Source organism: Thermobia domestica, chromosome 6 (assembly GCF_964235325.1).
Source record: "Thermobia domestica chromosome 6, izTheDome1.hap1.1, whole genome shotgun sequence".
NCBI lineage: Eukaryota > Metazoa > Arthropoda > Insecta > Zygentoma > Lepismatidae > Thermobia > Thermobia domestica.
In genome coordinates, this window is record NC_137459.1 from 96009917 (window position 1) to 96034059 (window position 24143).

Sequence of the window (24143 nt, forward strand, 5' to 3'; positions counted from 1 at the left end):
CATTATACTACAAAATTTACAATAAAAGTATAAATGACTGATATATAATTATTTATTAATATAATCAAAGAGTATAATTTAATCTACAAAAGGCTGTATGGCTCTACCCAGATAGCTCTGTTCACAATCCTTGAGAGTTGTTTGGCTTTTCAGGACACAAAATAAAGAAAAGAAAATGTAAAGTGAATGTAAAATCAGTTCAGTAATATTATCAAGAAAACTATGTACAGTGTGTTTACTTGCTGGAATTACACTTCAAACACACAATTGCGTTCAATAGTTCTTTCAGAAAAAATGTTCCGGGAGGCACACTTAGTATTCCGGAGGGGGGTCACTGGTGATACTATTCTATTTATTATTATATTATAGACGTATTATTTTGGTCTCCTCCGAGGGGGCACTCTGAGAGCTCTGGGGAGGCCAGTGTTCCCCCAAAATCATCTCTGGAAGAAGCAGTGATTGCGTTGATCCGTTGTGTTCTTTTGGCTTATATTGAAGTTTGTTTTCCCCTTATATAGCCACAATGAAAATAAATCACAAATGGCATGGTTGTGGGGGGAGGATTGTTTATGCTGTAATGTCAGCCCCTCCGAGCAAATGCGTAAGCTCCAATTGGTTCTTTTATTTCGCAGGGCTCAAACTTCCCGGTGGAGGTACATCGCAGGCGCAATTTTCCCTGTTCTTGAGGTAGGGCGCAAATTTCCCAGACGCAAAATTCTCGACACCATTCGAATGACCTCGGAAGACTATATCTTTTTCAATACTTTTTTATATTCCTTTACTCGAGATTTCTTCATAGCTTCTTATTAAAATACTTACTAATATATCCTCATTTTATTGTCCTAACCAATCAATATGGGTATGTTGTCAGTAAAATATTTAGATTGATCGAGCCTCTGGTGTGTAACCACAGTATTTCATATCATCTCCCCATTAGAAATCTTGGCTAAACGAACCAATATATGTTGCCAATAAAATAGTTTAGAATGATTGAGCCCCTGGTAAATAACCACAGTATTTCGTGACAGACCCCTTTTCCTATTACCATATTCTAGCTACGTGCCTGACTCAGCTAATTCTCTACATTCTTTACCAAGCACACATTTTCTAAAGCGGAAAATGCTCTCTAAATGCCTAAGCTCATTATTTTCAGCAGATGCACAAATTGGGTAACATTCTATCTACATGAATGTTATATATGTCGATTACTGGAAACCGCTTCTCGCTATCTATTACCATATTTACTATATAATGATTAACGTTAAAACCGAAAATGGTTGATTTCTACCGCTTCCGGTTTGAATATTACATTCATCAGGGGACTCGATTCTTCACTATTGACTCTGTACATCATGGCCAAAATTGATGGTAATCCATCAGATAGTTCTTGAGGCTGTTTGTTTCACTGACAGACAGAATGAATGTATGGCTATAGAGTTTTGATAAACTAAATTCGTTAATGAGTAATGATGGAACAAATATAAGAAAGGGAACCAAGAGTAGGCCTACCACCGGGAAAATTTTCGAACACAAAATTAGCCATCGAAAACCCACATGTCCTGGGTTAGAATACCACAGATGAAAACTCTACCACTGAGTCATCAATCACCCGCTTATTAGTTTTATTAATTATTATATTAATATAAATTAATGAATGCCTGCTTATGTTAATTATTGAACAATTACATTGTATACTTCCTAAAGTCAAAAATTATAAATTTGTATTTACTGTACATAGGTATATTGACAATAAACGAATGTTGTTAGAATATTTCTTGAGATTTATTTTCCTTCACTGCCTTTCGCCTGATTAAAAAGTAGTTAGCAGTGCTTTGGAGTAGCTGCAGGTGGGAACGCGATAATGTTTGAGACATACCGGCGACTTTTTTGTGTGTGAAAATAAGACCTTCCTCATAAAGCAGTAAATAACTGCAGTAGCAATTGTCTATGTAAGTGATAAAGACATATCCAACTACAAGAAACTAATACAGTATATATATTCATTATTGTGCTTCTCTTTTAACAGCTACTAGCTAGGGATGGCCAATTCCAGAATTTTTACTTTCCGGAATCCGGAAAGTAAAATCGGAAAAATTCCGGATTTCGGAAAAAATCCGATTTTTTTCTAAATTCCAGATTTTTCCGAATGTCTAATTTTTTCTGAATTCCGGAATTTTTCCGAAATCTAGAATTTTCCGAATTCCAGATTTTTTCTGAATTCCGGAATTTTTCCGAAATCCGAAATTTTTCTGAATTCCGGAATTTTTCCGAATTCCGGATTTTTTTCTAAATTCCGGATTTTTTCTGAATTCCGGAATTTTTTCGAAATCCGGAATTTTTCCGAATTCCGAAAAGTAAATTTTCCGATTCCGGAAAATTTTGGCCATCCCTAATATATATATATATATATTCAAATATTGTGCATAAACATTATTCTTCTTGTACAACTCTGGGTACCTCTGCTAGTACTATATATACTCCACAAAATTCAGGTTCCAAAATATTTAGTGATGCAAATATGAATTCAGTGTGATTTCTTACATCCTTTACAAAATTGCCACTAATTGCAATTTCTAACATTTGGACTCAGTCAAGTTGCTTTCTTGTACCAGAAACAGTATTGCATCCCATTCCTTGCAATAGCCTCTCCCTCCGAAATTACTTTTCTAGAATATAGTTCTAAACAACTTTTTCCGAAGTCAGGGCCTATATAAACTGCTTTCCTGCACCTTAAATAAAAGGGACTTAACGATAGAAGACACCTGTGGTGCGAGGAATTCCTATTTATATCCTCTTCCACGGGAATTTTTGTTGAACAATATCGTGTCTACCGGTTTTCTCAAGTTCCCGAGTTGAACACACTTTACCGGTGAAATTTAGACAAGCACGTTCTGTCGGACAGACCACGCAGTGGACGTCTGAGGATAATCACTTTCGAGGAAATTGTGATGGCACATATGGCATTACTTGTGAAAAGCCAAAAGTACAGTACGCCCTGGTTATCTAGGAAGACGAATGTATAGCAGGGGTCAATCATATGAGTGCTGCATACCAACAAATGACAGGAATACAAAAGTCAGTTGTAATGTCTCAAAGGTGACCGTAACAGGCAGGTACAGTTCACTCAATTGGCTCAGAATGAGTAACAGGATCCACAGTTCTCTAGATGAGTTTTGTTTAGTATCGAAGCCATTTTTTCTGTGCATAGAGCGAGCAGAAAGTAAAATTTCACTATTTGTCGGATGGAAATCCAACTTAACAGATCCCAGTAAAAGTGTAGGCGAGATAGGGTATATTCAACTCATGTATTGCAGACTCCGTGTTCATCCACAGAACATTGGATGGTGGCCAGTATTTTGTGATCCTACGTAAGTACATAATAACGCCCGTGTTTATATTTCATTTACAAACACATGGTATAATTCCTTTTATTCGAAACAAATAACGAGAAGATAGATGTGGTGTGTTTTGTTCATACGATGTTTGAAAACGGTGGGAATCCTGGGTTCGATCCCCGGCGGGAGCTCATGTGGTTCGGATTCCACGTTAATCAGTGGGTCCACGTCTCATATAGCCTCGCTGCTGAACGGGACGTTAAACTCAAAATCAACTCAACCATATTTGAAAACGGTTATAATGATATTATTTACTAATAATACTCGTAAAACTCTAGTGGGTGGCTTGTGGGTAGATTTTTTCTCATTAATAGTCCACCCGTACATATACTTTCACGAAATCCGATATACGGTTTTTAATAAGCAGAATACGCACTTATCGATTCGTTTGCGTGCATTTAGGAAATTTCAGTCAAAGATTTGAGGAAATTGGAGATGAATTCAATATGACGAATGCAGGTAAGAGTGAGAGGTTTTCTGAATTCCAGAATTGTATGATTGCACAGCAAATTGAATGTGGGAAGAGTTTGGTTCCCCATGAATTCAAGTTCGCATCAACAAGTGCATCGAGCCATAATCCAACGGATTGCTAGCAAATACAACCAAATGCTTATCATTGATTTTATCTGTTAATTACGAAAAACGGATCTTTCTGCAAGTTGTAACTATAGAATTAAAAAAAAAGAAAAATCAGCATATTGCTTTTAACAGGATCTTAAAGTTAGCATTTTAATTTTATTTGTTTAATGAGTTGGAAGAGGTCAGCAGATAACCTCACGTACTTCTTATATTAATAGTATTCAGATTAGCGCTTTAGATTTATGTTGAATACTTGTTTCTTCGTGTTTATGTGTGGTTAACGTCACTTTCACCATGGAAGAGGGTTTTGTGACTGTGAATGGAGTTCCAACACATGTATTAACATGGGGAGGCTGGATAGACGAAGAAATAAACAAGAGGAGTATAGTATTAATTATATTAGGTGGGTTTGCCTAATCTTACTTCATTTTGTATTGGTTCTGTCTGTAAGTGAAAGGATCTATCGGATTATACTGGCCTGCATGGGTCTGGTTGCTTGTCAAATTTTTGTTTTGTGTAAAACTCTTTCTGAAAATTGTATGTATGCAGTGGCGTACCAAATTTCACAAAATTAAATCCCCACGTTAAGCGGGTTTGCATATCCAGGCTCCTAACTATGAAAACATTTACGCTCAGTCCAACCTCAATCATTTCACGAATTCAACCTGTTTTACGTATGTTATTAGGACATAATATCGATTGTGATTTATTCTAAAAACACTTTTATACATTGCAAGAGCTGTAACGTCCAAATATTTACTGAGAACTCATAGTCGTATCGGAATAAACAAAAGCGAGTATGGAACAGTAAACTGCTATAACAAAAGGCAAAAGAAGATGTGCAAAGGCATACAAAATGGTCGAGTGGTTTGGGTCGATATACTATCAATCACATGTTTGTGTGTTCAAACCCGGTAGTATGTTGTTTCTTTTTTAAGTGTCTTCCTATTTTCATCCGGAGGCTGAAAATATTTCTTTGAGTAACTCATTGAAAACTTCTTTTGTTTCAAATTCGATTAGAACGGAACATTATATGAATTGCGAATCTTAAATCCATAGCTAAAAAAATGAAGTATACTCACTACTCCATTATCCTCTGATTTGTAACGAAAAACTATTTATAAACAGTGGTGACTTCAGAAAATTATCCTCGGGGGGAATTTCAATATGCGGGTGGAGGGCAAACATTGGTAGTCCACATTGAGCACGATCGAATATATGGTCCTGAAGGCGGAAATTTCTTAGCTCGAGAGGGGTCTCAAATTCTCCCTCAGATCACGTCCTGAAAGCATCATTGCTTAAAAGCTTTTCGTAACAAATATAATATTACACTTGTTTCTCGTTCTACATTTAGAATTGGTAAAATCATAACTTATAGAGGATTATAATAAAAGCATAAAAATTACAATACCAATCATGTATAAATTATCCTGTAAGTTACCAACTTTGGGTCAGATTAAAATTCAAATATTTGTTTTCGGATTGCACTTAGAAGTAAGTCCTCTCTATATAATCCTGATTGGAAAGCCATGTTTAACACTAATTAATTAATCAATATTTATACGAATATTTTTTTTATTTTACTATTTTATATTAGATACACTTCATTTCCAAAATCAAAATTTCGAAAATGTATATTGTACGAGTGCAGACTCGCAAATAAATGATTATTTATCATATATATTGGTCTCTATTTGAAATTCTATTTAATCGAATCCGACAAGAACACAGACAAACATCGAGAACAGGTGAAAAAAGAGAGAGAAAAAGGCGTTGTATCCGGCGGGGACTCGAAGTAAGTTCGAAGGGTGCTTTACAAGCCGAACTCCTTAGACCACTCGGCTATAGTAACAACTAGTGATTGTAGCAAAGGCTTCGAGTAGTAGTTCTTATTACAGAATAACATTTTCTATTGCCTAAAATTTAAACCTAATTTACTTTGATATAATATATCTATTAATTTGTTTCATGAACGTTTTCGTTACTTTGATGAATGATGTATGTTGTTGATATAGATTCTATTACAGGTTCTTTCGTAAATATTATAGAAAGTATCAGGGTTATTTATGATCTTTTATGGAAATTGACTGGCGCATGCGCAGTACACAGACAGTTCAATTGGAAGGCAAGGAGGGAAACGCTAATACACTGTTAGAATGTTTCCCTCGCAAGCAGTTGTTCCCAACCGAGGGACGGCGGGACGCACTTCGTCCTCCTGGGGTTGCGTGAAGGGTTTACGAAGTCCCTTCGTTGTCTTATATTTCTTGAATGATTATACACAATATCCAGTCACACCTTCTACACATTTGGAAGTGATAAATCGTCGTATAAATAAACCGTCCTTCACACACAGTGATTGTTGCTTTTCCAAGATTATAAACTGAAACACTTTTTAATTCAATAGAATACAAAAGTTTCAATGGGAGGGGTTACAACCCCCTCAACTCCCTGGGTCTTCGATATACCACCGCCTAAACGGTAACTTTCAAGTTAGAATAGAAAAATGGAGACATGTGACCTACTAAATATATTTTTAGTTCATTATACATTTTCATAAATAAAATATCCACAATTACAATGGCAGTAAATGCTAAGTAATTATTGTAAATATTTGTACTTTCATTTTCCCTCTTTCTTCTCAATTGAGCTTGAAAAATGTAAAAATGGGAGGTTAAGAACTTCAAATATTACGTATATTTTAGCGTATTACGGAATTATATTTAATAGAATCCGGCAGGATCACAAACAGAAACGTCAAGAAGAGGTAAAACCAAATTGTACTGTGGTGGGATTCGAACTACTCTTGAATGGTCTCAGAATCTCTAGCCGAATGCTTTAGTTCACTCGGCTAATGTGACAAGTTGAAAATTTAGTAAGCGTGTTTCATGTTCAATCTTTTGTTACAGTATGAAATTTATTTTGTATTCTCTGAAGTTTAAGCCTATTTTGGCCTGATGTAATAGTCTGTTGAAATTGTTTTATGTTTACGGTATTCTTTACTTTGACGAATGATGTTGTTAATATAGGTTCTATTACGTATTCGTTCATAAATATTACAGCAATTGTCAGGATTATTTATGATCTTTCATGAAAATTGACTGGTGCATGCGCAGTAGAAACAGAAAGATGCACTTTACCGACATTTGTCATACACGCCAGAACGCAAATTTCTAACAGGTTCTCAAAATGCCTCGTTCTAAAGGTTGTGGAGAACTGTCTGTTGCTCTGAGAGGATAAATCCTAGGCCGAGCAAAAATGGGACAAACTGTGCTTCAGATTGCTAGAGATCTGGGATGTGACAAGAAAACGGTCAAGAAATGGGTTCAGCGACATGAAGAAGGTGGTGAATGGTTCAGGTCTCGGTCAAGAAGTGGAAGGCCAAAAGTGACAACTGCAGCTCAAGATCAAGCTTTAGTTACAAAAGTAATCAACAAACCTCTACGCCACACCTCAATCCTCTTGGACGAAGCCAGAGAATATAATTGTTCTCACGAAACAATAAGAAGATTATTGGGGGCTGGTCTACACTGTTCAAGACCCGCTAGGAAGACTCTCCTGACTGAAACTCACAATGCCAGACGAATGGAATGGGCACGGAATAACATAACCCAACCTCAGTCATATTGGGACTTAGTCATCTGGACCGACGAGGTTTTCAAGTCTAACCAACAAGGCAGAGTTATATTGTATAGACCGCGCGGAACCAGGTATGCTGAACAAAATATTATCAGAACTTCTTGTTCAGGACGAATATCAGCACACTTTTGGGGATACATGACGGCTGCTGGTCCTGGAGATTTGGTTGCGGTGCCTGAGAGAATGAACAGCAGTGTTTACATTAATATCCTCGAAAATACGTTGTTACCGTCCTTAGAAAGAAACTTTCCCGAACAGGAAGAATATATATTTATGCATGGCAACAGTGCTGTTCACACTTCCCGGCAAACACGAGAGTGGCTAAGTGAACATCCAGAGTTAATTTGTATTGAGTGGCCCCCTCTATCCCCAGATTTGAACCCAATTGAACATCTGTGGGCCTACATGGTGCAAGAATGGGAAGAGAGACGTGAAGACAGAGACCAAACGTTTCTTCAAAATCATGTTATGGAACTGTGGCAACATTTTCGTAACACACCGTCGTATTGCTCGAGACTTGTATCTAGTATCCCCTCCAGACTTCAAGAAGTTACTGACTCTGGAGGTGACTACACGAAGTACTAGTGTGTTATTTTTTGTGTAAACATTTATTTAAGTTTCATTTATTTATTATATTTTTTCAAGAGCAATACTTTCGTTCTTCATTCTTTTCCTTTGCTTGTTTACTTATTAGTTCGTTAAAACGTAAAGGAAGAGTAGTATATCTCCAAAAAGTATTTGTGAATTTACTTTGAACGTTTCTAAGAATACATTTACTTTTTTTTTCTTACTCTATATCATGCCCAATATTACTTTCATTTCAGTTAATTAATAACTTTATTTCACATCTGGATAAAAGTATTATTGTCTTTTTAACGATATTTTTCCTTTTGATCGTGTAATTTCTAGTTTCATTGAATTATCTCAATTCGAATGAATAAATCACATTTTGTTTATTGTCCCTTCCTTAGCTAAGTTCGAATTCGAGAACAATGTGGTGTAATATACGTTCTTTATTCTTCATATTGTGCAGTAATGACAATATTAATTATTTTTCATGAGTCCAGTTGATTACTGAGAACTTGGACAAACATTAACCTGGTGATTCTTTCCGCAATGACAAGCGTAAAATACATTTTAGCTGTTCTTTATACTTCACAGCGATGAAATATTCTAACAGTGTGTTAGCGTTTCCTTCCTTGCCTTCCAATTGAACTGTCTGTGTACTGCGCATGCGCCAGTCAATTTCCATAAAAGATCATAAATAACCCTGATACTTTCTATAATATTTACGAAAGAACCTGTAATAGAATCTATATCAACAACATATATCATTCATCAAAGTAACGAAAACGTGTTCATGTAACAAATTAATAGATATATTATATCAAAGTAAATTAGGTTTAAATTTTAGGCAATAGAAAATGTTATTCTGTAATAAGAACTACTACTCGAAGCCTTTGCTACAATCACTAGTTGTTACCATAGCCGAGTGGTCTAAGGCGTTCGGCTTGTAAAGCACCCTTCGAACTTACTTCGAGGATACAACGCCTTTTTCTCTCTCTTTTTTCACCTGTTCTCGATGTTTGTGTTCTTGTCGGATTCGATTAAATAGAATTTCAAATAGAGACCAATATATATGATAAATAGTCATTTATTTGCGAGTCTGCACTCGTACAATATACATTTTCGAAATTTTGATTTTGGAAATGAAGTGTATCTAATATAAAATAGTAAAATAAAAAAAATATTCGTATAAATATTGATTAATTAATTAGTGTTAAACATGGCTTTCCAATCAGGATTATATAGAGAGGACTTACTTCTAAGTGCAATCCGAAAACAAATATTTGAATTTTAATCTGACCCAAAGTTGGTAACTTACAGGATAATTTATACATGATTGGTATTGTAATTTTTATGCTTTTATTATAATCCTCTATAAGTTATGATTTTACCAATTCTAAATGTAGAACGAGAAACAAGTGTAATATTATATTTGTTACGAAAAGCTTTTAAGCAATGATGCTTTCAGGACGTGATCTGAGGGAGAATTTGAGACCCCTCTCGAGCTAAGAAATTTCCGCCTTCAGGACCATATATTCGATCGTGCTCAATGTGGACTACCAATGTTTGCCCTCCACCCGCATATTGAAATTCCCCCCGAGGATAATTTTCTGAAGTCACCACTGTTTATAAATAGTTTTTCGTTACAAATCAGAGGATAATGGAGTAGTGAGTATACTTCATTTTTTTAGCTATGGATTTAAGATTCGCAATTCATATAATGTTCCGTTCTAATCGAATTTGAAACAAAAGAAGTTTTCAATGAGTTACTCAAAGAAATATTTTCAGCCTCCGGATGAAAATAGGAAGACACTTAAAAAAGAAACAACATGCTACCGGGTTTTAACTCACAAACATGTGATTGATAGTGTATCGACCCAAACCACTCGACCGTTTTGTATGCCTTTGCACATCTTCTTTTGCCTTTTGTTATAGCAGTTTACTGTTCCATACTCGCTTTTGTTTATTCCGATACGACTATGAGTTCTCAGCAAATATTTGGATGTTACAGCCCTCGCAATGTATAAAAGTGTTTTTAGAATAAATCACAATCGATATTATGTCCTAATAACATACGTAAAACAGGTTGAATTCGTGAAATGATTGAGGTTGGACTGAGCGTAAATGTTTTCATAGTTAGGAGCCTGGATATGCAAACCCGCTTAACGTGGGGATTTAATTTTGTGAAATTTGGTACATAAGAGGAAGTTTGGGTTTAAGTACCCGTTGATGTGTAAAAATAGGCATGTACCATATAAAAATATGTATACAAGTACCTGAAAAAATATGAACATAGGAGGTTGAACTCCCCCCTTGACGAACTTATGCGTACGCTACTGTGTGTATATATGTATATTAAAATTTAACGCTACTTTGTAGCACCGAGGCCATATGAGACGTGGACCTGTAATTTAAGGTGGAATTCGAACCACCGTAATGGATTCAAATAATCTCTCACGATGAATCGAACCCGAAACCCGTGCATCGAAAGCACACATGGTAGCCAGTAGACTATCCGGGAGAGCCTTTCTGAAAATGATGTTCGTTTCCTTTTATTGCAGTCAGGGGAGGTCTGAATTAGAAAAAAGAGCGATGGTGCAGATATTGGGGGGCACCATGACAAGGGCAGTCGTATTATTTGTGGCTTTGAAAATGTTACATAAAATTTAAGTCCAAATTACTAACAAACTCTTGCGCCGTGTGCTTATGCATTCGGAGACACATGTCTCGATCGTCATCTGATCCTGGTATTCAATCCAACTCGCCCTCCGCCTTCAAACCTCTCCTTGCCTAAACCAGTCTATGTGATGTAATACACTATTTCCATTCAGACGAGAAAAAACCGGAAGGATGTTTACAAGCTTTATAGCTCTAAAACTCTCTCTTTCACTCGTTTGTTCAAATGCCTTTTTAAAGTCTGAATAATAAAAAAAAGTCACAAAATGTTCCCATAGTTTCATAAACACCCTTATTTGCATTATTTCCCTTCTTCAAAGACTGTAAGCTAGGAAGATGCTACTCATGAAATCCATGGAAATTGTCAATCACGGCTGTAGATTTTGTGCTTCCCAAAGTCTGTAATGCGAGCGCAGAGCTCTAAAAACTACTGACAGAAATAAGTGTTATTCAATGATTAATTTAATTTTTTCCCAGCAATTGCGAGCAAATGTTTCAGGAGCATCATTTGGGCAGGACAGGAGAGTATAATTCCCCCTTCCCTTGAGTTTGATAAGCACTTATTGTTTGATCAAACGTATAGTAATACAAAAATAAGAAAAAAAGTGAAACTGTTATGTCGGCGAAAAATATTCGCCTTCCCCCAGTTAAAATCTAAAATGACGATGCTTTTAACAACAAACCTATAGAGTTACGATAGCACACGAGAGCGCTTACATTTGGTTTCAAGAGTCGAAATATGCATCCCAAGTCATATGAGTTCATAGTAGACGGCGTTGAGAGAGAGAGAGAGAGAGAGAGAGAGATATTCAAATATGGAGACAGAGAGGAATGATTCGCATATTGAGACGAAAAGTATCGTAAACATTTCTCGTCTTGTCTCGATTTTCGAAATATTGTATGCCCATTCTTTAAGTAACAATTGCTCTGTAGACTGAATATTATAGGCTATTTTGTTACTTTGTATTTCAGAACTGATTGAATTATGATCTGTGTAGCTATTTTTGTAGCAAAGCGCTTACAATTACCTCTGCATATCCGAAAAATTAGTTTAATATATGCCTTACTGTTGAGTGATATTCAGTTATTTTTTTATTATAGTTATTTTCCTTAAAACATAGAGTAGAATACTTTCTACATGAAATTTTAGTGGAAAGTTTTTGTTTAAAATGTGGGTAGTTGCAGAGGTGTGTCTTGGAGGTACGGAACCCCTTCTCCGAAATCCCTACCCATATAATCATATAAGATAGTAGGATCTCACCAAAGGGGATAACTTAGGTCAAAACCAAACACATGGTCGCACTAATTTTCGAGAATCTTTTTACCCATGAAAGGGAACGAGGTGGACCATCCAAATTTATCATAATACATATTGAGGTCCTATACTATAGTACCGAATGCTTAAATTGGAGAATTTCCAAAATTTAAGAGTGGGCCAAGGTACCCCTCCCAAAATTTAAAGGGGTGCATCAATATACCCATGTCTTACGATCGGGAATGGACCAATATACATGACCATATAATCATATAAGGTAATAGGGCCTCATCAAAGGGGATGAATAGGGCCTAAAGCCAAACACATGGTACAACGTATTGCTTACGTTTATATTTTGGCAATTTTGTACCCCTAAAAGGGAACGAGGTGGACCACCCAAATTTATAATAATATATATTAGGGTCCTATACTATAATACCAAATGTTTAAATTGGGCAATTTCTAAAATTAAAGGAGTGGGCCAAGGTACTCTTCCCAAAAATTTAAAGTGGTGCACAAATGTACCTATGTCTTATGATAGGGAATGGACCCCTATACATGACCATATAAACATATAAGGTAATAGGACCTCATCAAAGGGAATAAAATGGGCCAAAAACCAAACGCGTGGTACAACGTATTGCTTACGTTTATATTTTGGCAATTTTGTACCCCTAAAAGGGAACGAGGTGGACCACCCAAATTTATCATAATACATATTAGGGTCCAGTACTATGATACCAAAAGTTTAAATTGGGCAATTTCCAAAATTAAAGGGGTGGGCCAAGGTACCCCTCCCAAAAATTTAGAGGGGTGCATCAATATACCCATATCTTATGAAGGGAATGAACCCCTGTATACGCTCATATAACTATATAGGGTAATAACACATCATCAAAGGGGATAAATTAGGTCAAAAACCCCCGAAATAAAATATTTTGGCAATTTTTTACCCATGAAAGGGAACGAGGTGGACCCCCAATACTAATAGAGGTACATACTATGGTCCTAGGCTACCATACCCAATTTTTAAATTTGGCAATTTCCAAAATTTAAGGGGGGTGGTCCTATGTACCCCTGCCAAAATTTAGGGGATGGGCCAAGGTACCCCTGCCAAAATCTAAAAGGGGTGGTCCTAAGTACCCCTAGGTCATTGACCTCGGGCCAGGGACACTAGCGGATCCAGAAGGATCGTTTGGAGGGGGCGGTTTGCTTCCTGGAAGATAAGTGTAGCCTTAAGGTGACCAGAAGTGTGATTTGCAAGAATGGGACGCATATGAATCCGGGGCTGGAAGGGGATGCAAACCTGATTCCCAGATATCATTTTGGGACCCGAATTTGTTCGGTTTTTTTTTTTTAATGAAAGTATATTCTTTCTGTAGGTTTAAATTAAATATGCACTTCTGTCTCGGAGACGTGGTGGTGTCATGATTCACTTAACACTCATTCATTGCGATATATCGGATGCGCTGTCTTTCATAGTACCTGTACAAAAGAAAATACTGTATTGATGATGGCATTCATTTTAACGAAAGATTGTACAATTTGCTTTAATCATTTATTATAACAATTAAGGGACAAGAGTTGAAAACAAGACAGGCTCGGTCTACGCTAAAATAGATATCAAAGTTATACATGTATAAAGAATAATACAAAATGTCAACAAATTATGATATTTCTATGTGCATTTTTGGTAGCTTAAAAATAATACAATAATTGATTATAAAGTGATGTTTAATAGTATATGGCACACAGTGTTCCAAATGGCCCAAAATATAGGGAAGCAATCTTTTCATATTGTTTTCATTTCTGATTATATTAATAAAATACTGCAGATAACGTAATAACAAAAATACCAATACTAAACTTTCTCTTACACAAACTCAACAGAAATTTTGTCAGATCTAGCACAAAATATGTATAAATTTTACATGAATTAAAATTATATAGAATCACAATATAAGCCAATGCATAAATAGTAAAAAAAAAAAAAAAAAATGAAACCCTCTGAAAGATTAGCGAAATAAAATCTTTAATAAAATGAACGAAAGAAAATCAGAAATGTCAACCAAAGTGATGTTTCCGTTCATTACCGAGCACATACTATATATTCTTTAACATACCGAGTGGCGATATTATTTGACAATATCAGATATCTGAAAAAAGTGCAAATTAAAATTTAATACTGAAAAATTCTCACCTTTAAACAAAATTACCAATAGAGAATAAATAGAGAGTACGTATAACTGGTTTTTCTTTCATCTTAGATATAATATAGACTCCGTTTGGCCTAATGTCTAACACGCTTATCATTGGCGCGTGTGGTCCCGGGTTCGATTCCCGGTGGGAGTACAGTTTAACGAAAAAAGTGGTTCGGATTCCACTGTAATCAGTAGGTCCACGTCTTCTTTAGCCGTCCTGACAAATCGTGAGACGTTAAGCAAACAAATCAAATATCATATGAACACCGTGTGCGTGGGTTTTCTCGGGGTTCTCCCGTTTTCTCCCACTTTCTTCATTCCACCATTTCATTCATTTCTCATAATCACCGTCTCCTTTAGCCTAACCGGCATAACTGTGGGACGTAAAACTTAAAGATTTCATTACAATTGTAGTGCCCTTTTGTTTCATTTAAAGATTTAAAAAAGCAATTTCAAAAGCTTTTTCGAGTTGATTCATCTTTCTTGATTTTGTTTGTGATTCAGATTCATCCAAGGAGTTCAACTTGAGACTCAGACTCATGACTTTCGTCGAATACCCAAGAGTAAAAAATAATTACGGGCAAAAACCATGACAGGCGGAAACCACACAACAGCTATAGCCGCCTTGCCGTTCATCTCTGTGCAAGTTACAGCACAAACTCAAATCCACGTTCTTCCTTGTTCCTGGCAAATTCCATGTTTCTAACATTCAAAGATTCCTAGATATTGATATCTTATTATAATAATTGCAATCCCCACCCCTTTTTCTTTCCACCTCTTTTTTCCTTACATACTAAAGTATAAAAAAAAAACGTTCAAACGCATGCCAAACTGTTTTAAATAAAAAATACAAATACCAAATTTCAAGTCTCTAACCTTAAGGGATTCGGAGAGATGGCCATCTTATTAAAATAATTTCCACCCCATCTCCCTTTCTTTCATCGAATTTCCAAAGAAAAAAAAACCTTCCTTAGTGATACCGTACGTCACAAATCTGATCTACCATCCGAATTTCAAGTTTCTAGCTTAACCCTTAAGTACTCGCGCGGGGTTTTCACAGACCCCTAAACAGATAAATTTTGTGTTGCTAGTCAGAATTCCTGATGAAAAATATTTTTAAAAATTTCTCAAAACGAGTACAAAAATCTAATAGCAGCAAATACTTTTTAAAACATATCTAGAGTTATGATACATTGTCTTAATTATTTTTTAAAAAATATTTTTTATTGCAAAAAACACTATTATCAATTTGGGTGTCATTGGACCCCCGTGCGAGTACTGCTGTCACATAAAAGGGCGCGATAACTTTCGGCTTAAGCGGTTTGGCCTGTGCGAAGGAAGATCAGTTATTCCATCAGGACTTCATATTTTTATGTATGTATTACAATAAAGTTTGTGTTATTTCCCAAGAAAAGATGAAATGCCATTAAAAGTCCAGTGAATCCCTAGTCCCTTCCAAATGTTTCCGTGTTAAACTCCAAAAGTCACGGCTCTCTTTGTTGATTTGATAGCTAGCAAATGTACACTCATGTCCAAAATTATTGTCGCATGTCTATAAATATGTTGTACGAATATAATTTGATAACGAATTTGCCCGGTATTTCTTATAATGTTAGTAGGTGTATAATCGGCAAAGACATGTATGTAGCAAATTTCATGTCAAAAGAGCAGTAAATAAGAACAATAAAATGAAAATAGAACTTTCTTGCTCATTTAGCAACATTTTGTTTTACCCATTCTAATTTTCGTATTTATAATTCTTTTCCTATGAAATTTAACACACATATACATTACCCGATTATACACATAGTATCAGTATTAAAACTACCCTGCAAAATAATTATCAAATTATATTCTTACAAGAAGAGAGTTATAGATATGCGACAATCATTTTGGACATGAGTGTACCTTTGATCTTTGATGCATGAGGTTCTGTGGTTTGATTCCCGGTGAGAGCATCGAAGGCACTACAATGTTTCAGATCCAGCTTTAAATTCTAATTCTCGTTTTGTAAAGCATTGCTTTTGAAAAACTACGTAAACACATATCAATCAATCAACCAACGGAGAAGTCTCAGATTCAGAGAGCTTTTCGATAAGGACGCTGAAGATTATATATTTAATCAAGGTAAAGCTAATTGACGTTTCGGGACCCGAATTCCATTTCCATATCTTTTTCTAGGACACAATTTTAAAATATATATTTTTAGTTTTAAAGAGTGAGCCGTCTTACTGTTCTTCCTACAGCTGTTCGCCCAACGAATGAATCACATTCTCATACCTTTGGGACTAATGGTGACCGTTTCAAGGAACTACGGACAGAAGTGTTAACAATTCAAATATATCTGTATTAAGTACTATTGAGTACAACACATTTTGATTAGACTCTGCTAGGCTTATCATACAGATTGGATCGGTCGAGAAAAGACCATATTTGTATTTCCCAACGATAAATGTTGGAAGTAAAAAAAAGACTTTTTGGGGGGTCGCCCCCTCCGACCCCCACGTGGATCCGCCAGTGGCCAGGGACCATGGGTCCTGAGGCAGGGACTCAGGGGACAAAAGTGTCCTCAGGTGGGGCCAATACTACTATACACTCAGGGAAATAGGTTAAATTCACTCTAAATATAAAATAATGTTTCAGGGTAACTTCCATAACAGAGGTTATTTTCATAATTCAGAATAGAGACGGATTTTTTTTTTCATTTAACTGCCACTTTTGCTTCTCTGTTGTGGCTGCTGTAATTAATAAACTGCGTTTACATTAATTATTTGAGAGTTCTGTGTTCAGTCTTGAACTTCTTATCTTGAGAAGTTCTCAAACTAGTATTGCATTGTTGTTGAGAAGTATAAATTATGCATCCTACCGTATCACAAGTGTCGTTTTGATTGCCTAACTATCTTATCTAGCAGCTGGAAGTTATATATTTTATCATATGTATTGAAGGCAAGAAAACCGGGAGGCAAAAACAAAACCGCAAAGTAAATAAATGCCAAAACAAAACCAAAAAGTAAATAAATAAAAATAAAAGAAAAGAAAACATGTTTTCGTATAAAATTTCGCTTGTATCTCGTTCTCCATTCGGGAGACACTTTATTGTGAGCTTCATATAGATACGTTCAGAACCTATTATGAGTTAAGTTGGCAAAACGAAAGCCATAAACAGTTATTTTGTTTATGATATTAGTTTAACACGTTAGAAAAAAAACTTTTGTATCTACACCTTGTCTCAAAAAGGTTGAGCGCATTCTTTATTGGTGTTTTGAGGCAAAAATTTTCAAAGTCCAACTTCGGGTATCTTCGGGAAATAGTAAACCAGGTTCGAACCTCCAAGCCAGCCTTTGCAATCGAGAAAAAGTTTGCAGATGTGTTTTTCTTCTTTTAAATATAATAAGACTTGTTACCAAGTGTAGAAAAAAAGCAACATTGATTGAAATACTTAATGATACAATATTTCGAAACTTTGTATTAATGTCACCACATGCTTGTTTGTCATTTAGCTCTCCATACGTAATGGAACATTTAGATATGTAAACGAATCTTTCCATATGTAAAGAATGCTCAAAGTTAAGACATAGAACATAATTATCGCCTAAGTACTAAAATAATAGTCAAAGTAGAAAAAAACAGCGTTTCTAGTGGGTATGAATGTCATAATTTTCTCGAGAACCGTTATACATCGCTAAAAGTACCTTAGCAGAAGTCCTTGTGTTAGCTCACTGGTAAGCTCTTGGATTTCAAATCATAAGGTTGTGAGTTCGAATCTCTTCTGGGTCAATCCTCTTTTAAAATTATATTTTCCGCAATGCATGAAAAATTATATAAAATAATGACATTAAATACATCAGTTGTATATATATAACATAATCATTGCAGAATGTAGTAATTATTATGTTTAAAATATAAAATCTGAGATAATTTTCACAGTAGGTCGGTATTATATATGAGAATGTTAAATGCAAGTTAGGAAAATCGTTTAATAGCAATAAATAAATTATGTAGTGTATTTATTTGCAGCTATTTGTCATACAGATGTAACTTCTCAATATTCTCAATACAGCATGTCATTTACATTCGTGAAATACAGTATATTCCTACGAATATAGAAAGTGTGTAAACAGAGTGTCCAAAGTCGGATCCTGCTTCAAGACACATAACTTTTCCCGATCCCCTTAACGTCACGGGAAGAAACACAAATTCTCTTTAGAACGGAATATCGTTACTTAGAGTCTCATTCGAATACGTTGAATATGCTTTTGTATATTCATTTCTCTCTCTCTCTCTCTCTCTCTCTCTCTCTCTCTCTCCCCTCTCTCTCTCTTTCTTTCTTTCGCTTTGTTTATGTGTTGCGGAATATCCCAAGTTGAATACAACATTTGCAAAGTATATGACCATCAGTGTAATGGAATACCGGAAATTGAAAGTCGTGTTTCTTCAGGTTGGATTTGCGTGTTCATGTTAGCTCACTGGTAGAGTACGGGCTTGTTAATGAGGTCGTGTTGAGTTCAAAGCCTGCAGAGAATTATCTTTTTTTTGTTTGTTTGTTTGTTTGTTAGTAGAATTGCACAGAAATCGGATTCAAGGAGTGGTTTACTTCTAGAAATATTTTCAGAAGCGTTTAGGTAGCCCTGAAAAGGACTGTTTTCGGGAGTTAAGGCGGGAACATTAATATTGTGTCCAATACTTATTTTATTTATTTAAATCCGCTGACTCCAACAGGAGAATCCCAATTACAGGAGTCTTACATAAAATATTACATCTATGTTATCAATTTAAAACAAACACTAGAATTAAAAAAATCACCCTTCTGAATTTATTACACGCCCTATTCTTCTGGGCATGGAATCTATTAAATAGGTGACAAATTTATCTCCTTCCCCTACCTCCAGCTATGCTTCGGAAACAAGATGCCACAGGTCATCTTGGGTTCTGGTGGATCTGCCTCAGGCCAACTATCCCTTAGAGTACTCTTCACTTCTGCCCACATATTTTCCATGAGATTGAGGTCTGCTCCACGAGGCGGCCAGTCAATTAAATCAATCTCAGGCTGCCCTGCGAACCATTCCTGAACCACACGGGAAGTATGTATTGGCGACTGGTCTTGCTGGAACTGAATTACACCATCAGGGTGAAATACTCGTACAGATGGCACCATGATATTACTCATAATATCTAAGTACTGAGCACTGTCCAGGTGTCCTTCAATTCTGTGAAGCTGTTCTGCTCCGCGCCTGAAAATCCAACCCCAACATGAAATAGATACATGGCCACTGCGATTTCAAGCAGCAACACATCCAGGGTCATATCGGGTGCCTCTCGGGCGATACACAAAACGGCGTCCCTCATTTGATGTTGTGAATATGGATTCATCTGAGAAAACTACGTTTTCCCAATTGCGACCCACATTCGCCTGTGCAAACGCGAGACGGTAAATTTTGTGGTCGTCTGAGAGTTTTTCCTTCACGGCAGCAACACAGCCACGTAACCCGGCATAACGAATCCTTCGCAGAGCTGTATGCTTACTACCAGGAAAAAGAGAAGCTTCCCTTAGCTGTCTAGACGTCCTTAGTGGGTCTAGCCGGGCTTCGTTTACTAATCTCGCATTTTCGGCTTCGGTTGACACATGCGGACAACCAGAAGATTGTAAATTACCAGTTTGACGTGTAGGACCATATTTCCGAATCCATCGCTTTCCTGTAGAGGCCGGGACACCTACTCGCCTGCTAGCTGCAGTTGCAGAATAGCCTTCCAACTCCCATAAAGTAATTACTGCTGTACGTCTATCCATAGTTACCAATGTTCTGAGCTGTGAGCAGGAAGCAATAGGTAAAAGCTAATACCTGACGCGTGGTTGGTTAATTGCACGACACGCCTATTGTGGGGAACGACTAGGTCAACGACTCGCGAAAGAAATCTGAAAATGGTGCGCCGTAATAATAATATTAAAAACAGTTTTTATAAAGGAGTATTAATACATACGAAAAGCTGTTTAAAGAATGAATTGTTATACTGACTTTACACGTATAAAAACATATACCATATACCAAACAGATTGAGCGATATGATGATAGCTGTATTGAGACGAACACTTTCGAAGTCCAACTTCGGGTATCTTCTGAAAACAGTAAACTAAAGCTGCTGGTTCGAACTTCCAAGCCAACCTTAGCAATCGGGATAAAATGTACAGATATGTTTTTCCTTCTGTTAAATATAATAAGACATGTTGAAATGGTATTAAGTGTAGAAAAAAAGTAAAGTTGATTGAAATAGTTAATAATACAATATTTCGAAACTATATATTCACACTCTCGTTTCGTCATTGTGATTTCCATACGAAAAAAATAATTTACGTATGAGCTCAGTTATATTTCAGAAGCAGTTTCCGAAAAGCGGTCATGTTAGCTCAGTGGTACACCCCCGAGCGTTTAAATCGTGAGTTCGATACCCGTTCAGGTGAGATTCTTTTATGATATTCTACTTTCCTCAATGCATGAAAATTATGTAAAATAGTTACATTACAATTCATCAGTTGTATATATCAGTTGAATATATAGGCCTATATCCATATCATTTCACGACATAAGCAATTCTTATCTTTAAAACATAACATTTGAGATATTGACAGAACGTCGGTATGTTATATGTGAATATTAAATACAAATTAAGAAAATCGTGTAATAGCAATAAATAACTTATGTAATATATTTATTTGCAGCTATTTTCATACGCAGGTAACTTCTCAATATTCGCATTACAGCATTTAGGTAGAGCATATCGAAAATCGGATCGTGGTTCAAGACAAAAAAAATAGCTAGCCCCAAACTGTCACGTAAGAAATTCACGAATCGCAAAAGTAAAGTGAAGAGATTGAGAGCGCTAATACCTTAATCGCTTTCTCTCAACTCTCTCTTATCTGCATTTATACATATAAAAGTGTATGTATGTATGTTCCAACATAACTCATGTATGCTTAGAGCAGGGTTTCTCAACCTGGGAGTCGTGGCCTCTAGGAGGTCGCGAAGATAAGCGGAAAAGATAAATATAGTTAGAATCTAATACCGGAAATTGTTTTGAATTTTGTTCTGATAGGCATACTTTTATTTTTTATACATACTGTACAGAACAATAAAAAATAAGTCTACTGAACATTGTCAAAGGGTGCAGAGTTGTTTAAAAATGAATTTAAATGAAAGACGTATGATATGATACTAATGAGAACTGTATATAGAAATACTAGAAAAATACACATGGAACAAAACCTGCACATTGAAATACAATTAAAATTGAAACCTAATGAGATACCTAAGCATGGTGTAATTTCACTAGTGCAGCAATGCCCGGTTCAATCTTCGTGACGAACATTATGAAGCCATTTTCAACTGATAAGCGATTTCTTGTCTTTGTTTTAATGTTTACCATGAAAAAAAAACTTTCGCACAAGTACGATGTAGCAAATGGAATTATTACTTTTAAAGCAGCAGATACCAGACCAGGATATTCTTCTCTCCTCATCAGGCAGAACTTGTCCAAGTCTTTGTTACAGAAAACCAGTTGCAAAGACTTGTAGCATGATCATTCTATTATTTGGTTAAGAAGTTGTGGGCTTAGATCAGATACGTTAATGGCCTCTTCAAAGAAGGAGTTTAACATCCATCTTGAACCAGCACCTTCGTCGTTGGAAATATACGTAGATAGTACAGTTACTGTATCCACTGTCAATGCCGGGCGCCGAAAAAAAGGGGGCACAAATTTCGTAGGAAGTGTGTTATTCATGTTAGGAAAGTAGGGATGCACGCGAGACAAGACGAGACGAGAAATGGAAAAGTCTCGTCTCGCAACCTCAAGCGTTGGTCTCGTCTCGCGTAAGGTCTCGTCTCGCAAATGTGAAGTCTCGTCTCGCGTCTCGCATAAAATTTTGAGTCTCATCTCGCGTCTCGCGCGAGACTTTCTTGCATGGTCTCGCATATATTCTAGGTCAAAATTTTGCAATGTGTTATTCTATGGCTGTTAATGAATGATGATGTGATATTCTGTCCGAAGGCAGGTATTTGACCTAAAAGTCCCTTGGCAAGGTGAATGGTGGTTTGCCATTGCTTTCCATGGGATGAATGTTCATAACATCCTAAGGAGACGGAACCTAGAGTTCAATATGGTATCCGAACTTGTGTCCCCTCCGCTCCGAATTAAAAGAAAAGTTGTGCTGGAATTTGATCGCTGAACCATAATTTTCGTCAAATTAATAGCATAATTTACAGCAAAACCAGCATAAATTGTTGCTGGATCCAACATTGTTTTCCAGCTTGGAGGTCTCCAGCAATTATTGCATCTTCTAAAATATCGTCGCCACTATCAACATTTACACGTTTTGGTCGTTTCCTTGAAGGGTGATTTTCCAGTATAAAGATGTTTTTATACCACCAAAAGCGCTTGTACACAACAAAAGAACTCCTCGCAACACAATACGACCCACTTCTTTTGGTTCGTTTGGGCTTGTAGCAATGTTGGATTACCGCATTTTATCAACTTTCGCTTTCAACTTATACTGCCAGATCTGGAAAATAAAATTACTGACAGATATAGGGCCATTCCTACCATCTCCCACGAAACCTATAGGGACATCCTGCCAAACCAGTATTTGAATTAAACTTCCGAACTACAGGGGGATGTTTTTGATAAATATATAGAAAGAAAATACTTATTCCATGTAAAAATATCATGTTATTTCTGCGAGCCGGGCCGGGGATAAACTTTGACGAGAGGGGATTTCCCCGCCATCCCCCAACATTAATCGCTAGTAGTAATGTGAAAAAGACAGAAACAAGAGAAATATCATATTTCGCAGCAATAGGGAGTCTTATTCGCTTTTCAGACCAAAAATAGAAGTTCATGTATTCGTGCGCGCCCGTGTGTATATGTTTGTATCGCAAAATAAAGTCCTAAATCGATGCTGTAATAAATTTCCAATTTACAAAGCTTTTCTTTTTTAGAAACTAAAGAAGGCTTTAATTCTGAAAATTAACATTGATTAATAATAAATCTCATAAAATGTCTATTGCCCCAATCACTTTTTTGTTCCTGGAGGCATTAACGCTCAACTTAGAAAACTCAATAAATGTAAAATTACTAAATATACAATTAAATGTAATTCATAAATGTTGCGAGACTTCTCGTGCGAGACTTAACCGAGTCTCGTCTAGCGTCTTGTCTCGCATGGTTTAGTCTCGTCTCGCATAAAATTTTCACTCTCGTCTCGTGTCTCGTATCGCAAATGCGAGACGAGTCGAGACTTCTCGCGTCTCGCGTGCATCCCTATAGGAAAGTGCATGTGCACATGTATAAAATAGAAGGAAAAACGTAATAAAATGTGCTCAAAATCAAGAAAAGGCAGAGTTTACTTTTGAAAATTTTATTGAGCTTCGTGCCAACCATGGTGGCGCTTCGCAGCTAGTCTGTCGACCTCACTCATATGTACGGAGACATTGTCGTATACTCTCGCCCCGAGCGCTGATTTTCCATGCCACGGCACTGTTCACTATAAACAAGAAATGGATTCTACTATTATAGAAATAGGTATGTTAAAAATCCCACACAAGCTTATTATAAAACACAAATTATAAAAGGGTCGCTGGCAAGAGGATGTGATAAAAGGGGATCGTGATAGGAATTAGATTGAGAACCACTGGCCTAGAGTAATTTTAACCAAATTTCTTATAGTCTGAAAAAGAGTGCTGTCGGGTTACCTATGGTGAATGGGAGGGGGATACATATAAAAGATTGCTAGAAAATGATCGGTATTAGTGTCAAATTCATAGTTTTCGGGGTCGCTTAGATAAA

At 36.3% G+C, this 24143-nt stretch overlaps 1 protein-coding gene across 1 annotated transcript in view; it reads left to right on the top strand.

Annotated features, from left to right (window-relative positions):
• The first annotated feature begins 4180 nt into the window (after positions 1-4180).
• LOC145688106 (lipid droplet-associated hydrolase-like) overlaps positions 4181-24143 on the top strand; it is a 44494-nt gene continuing 24531 nt past the window's right edge. Inside the window, exon 1 of the mRNA XM_081761852.1 lies at positions 4181-4377. Within this exon, the coding sequence (XP_081617978.1) occupies positions 4269-4377 (109 nt within the window). The 5' untranslated portion in view covers positions 4181-4268. The remainder of the gene's footprint in view (positions 4378-24143) is intronic.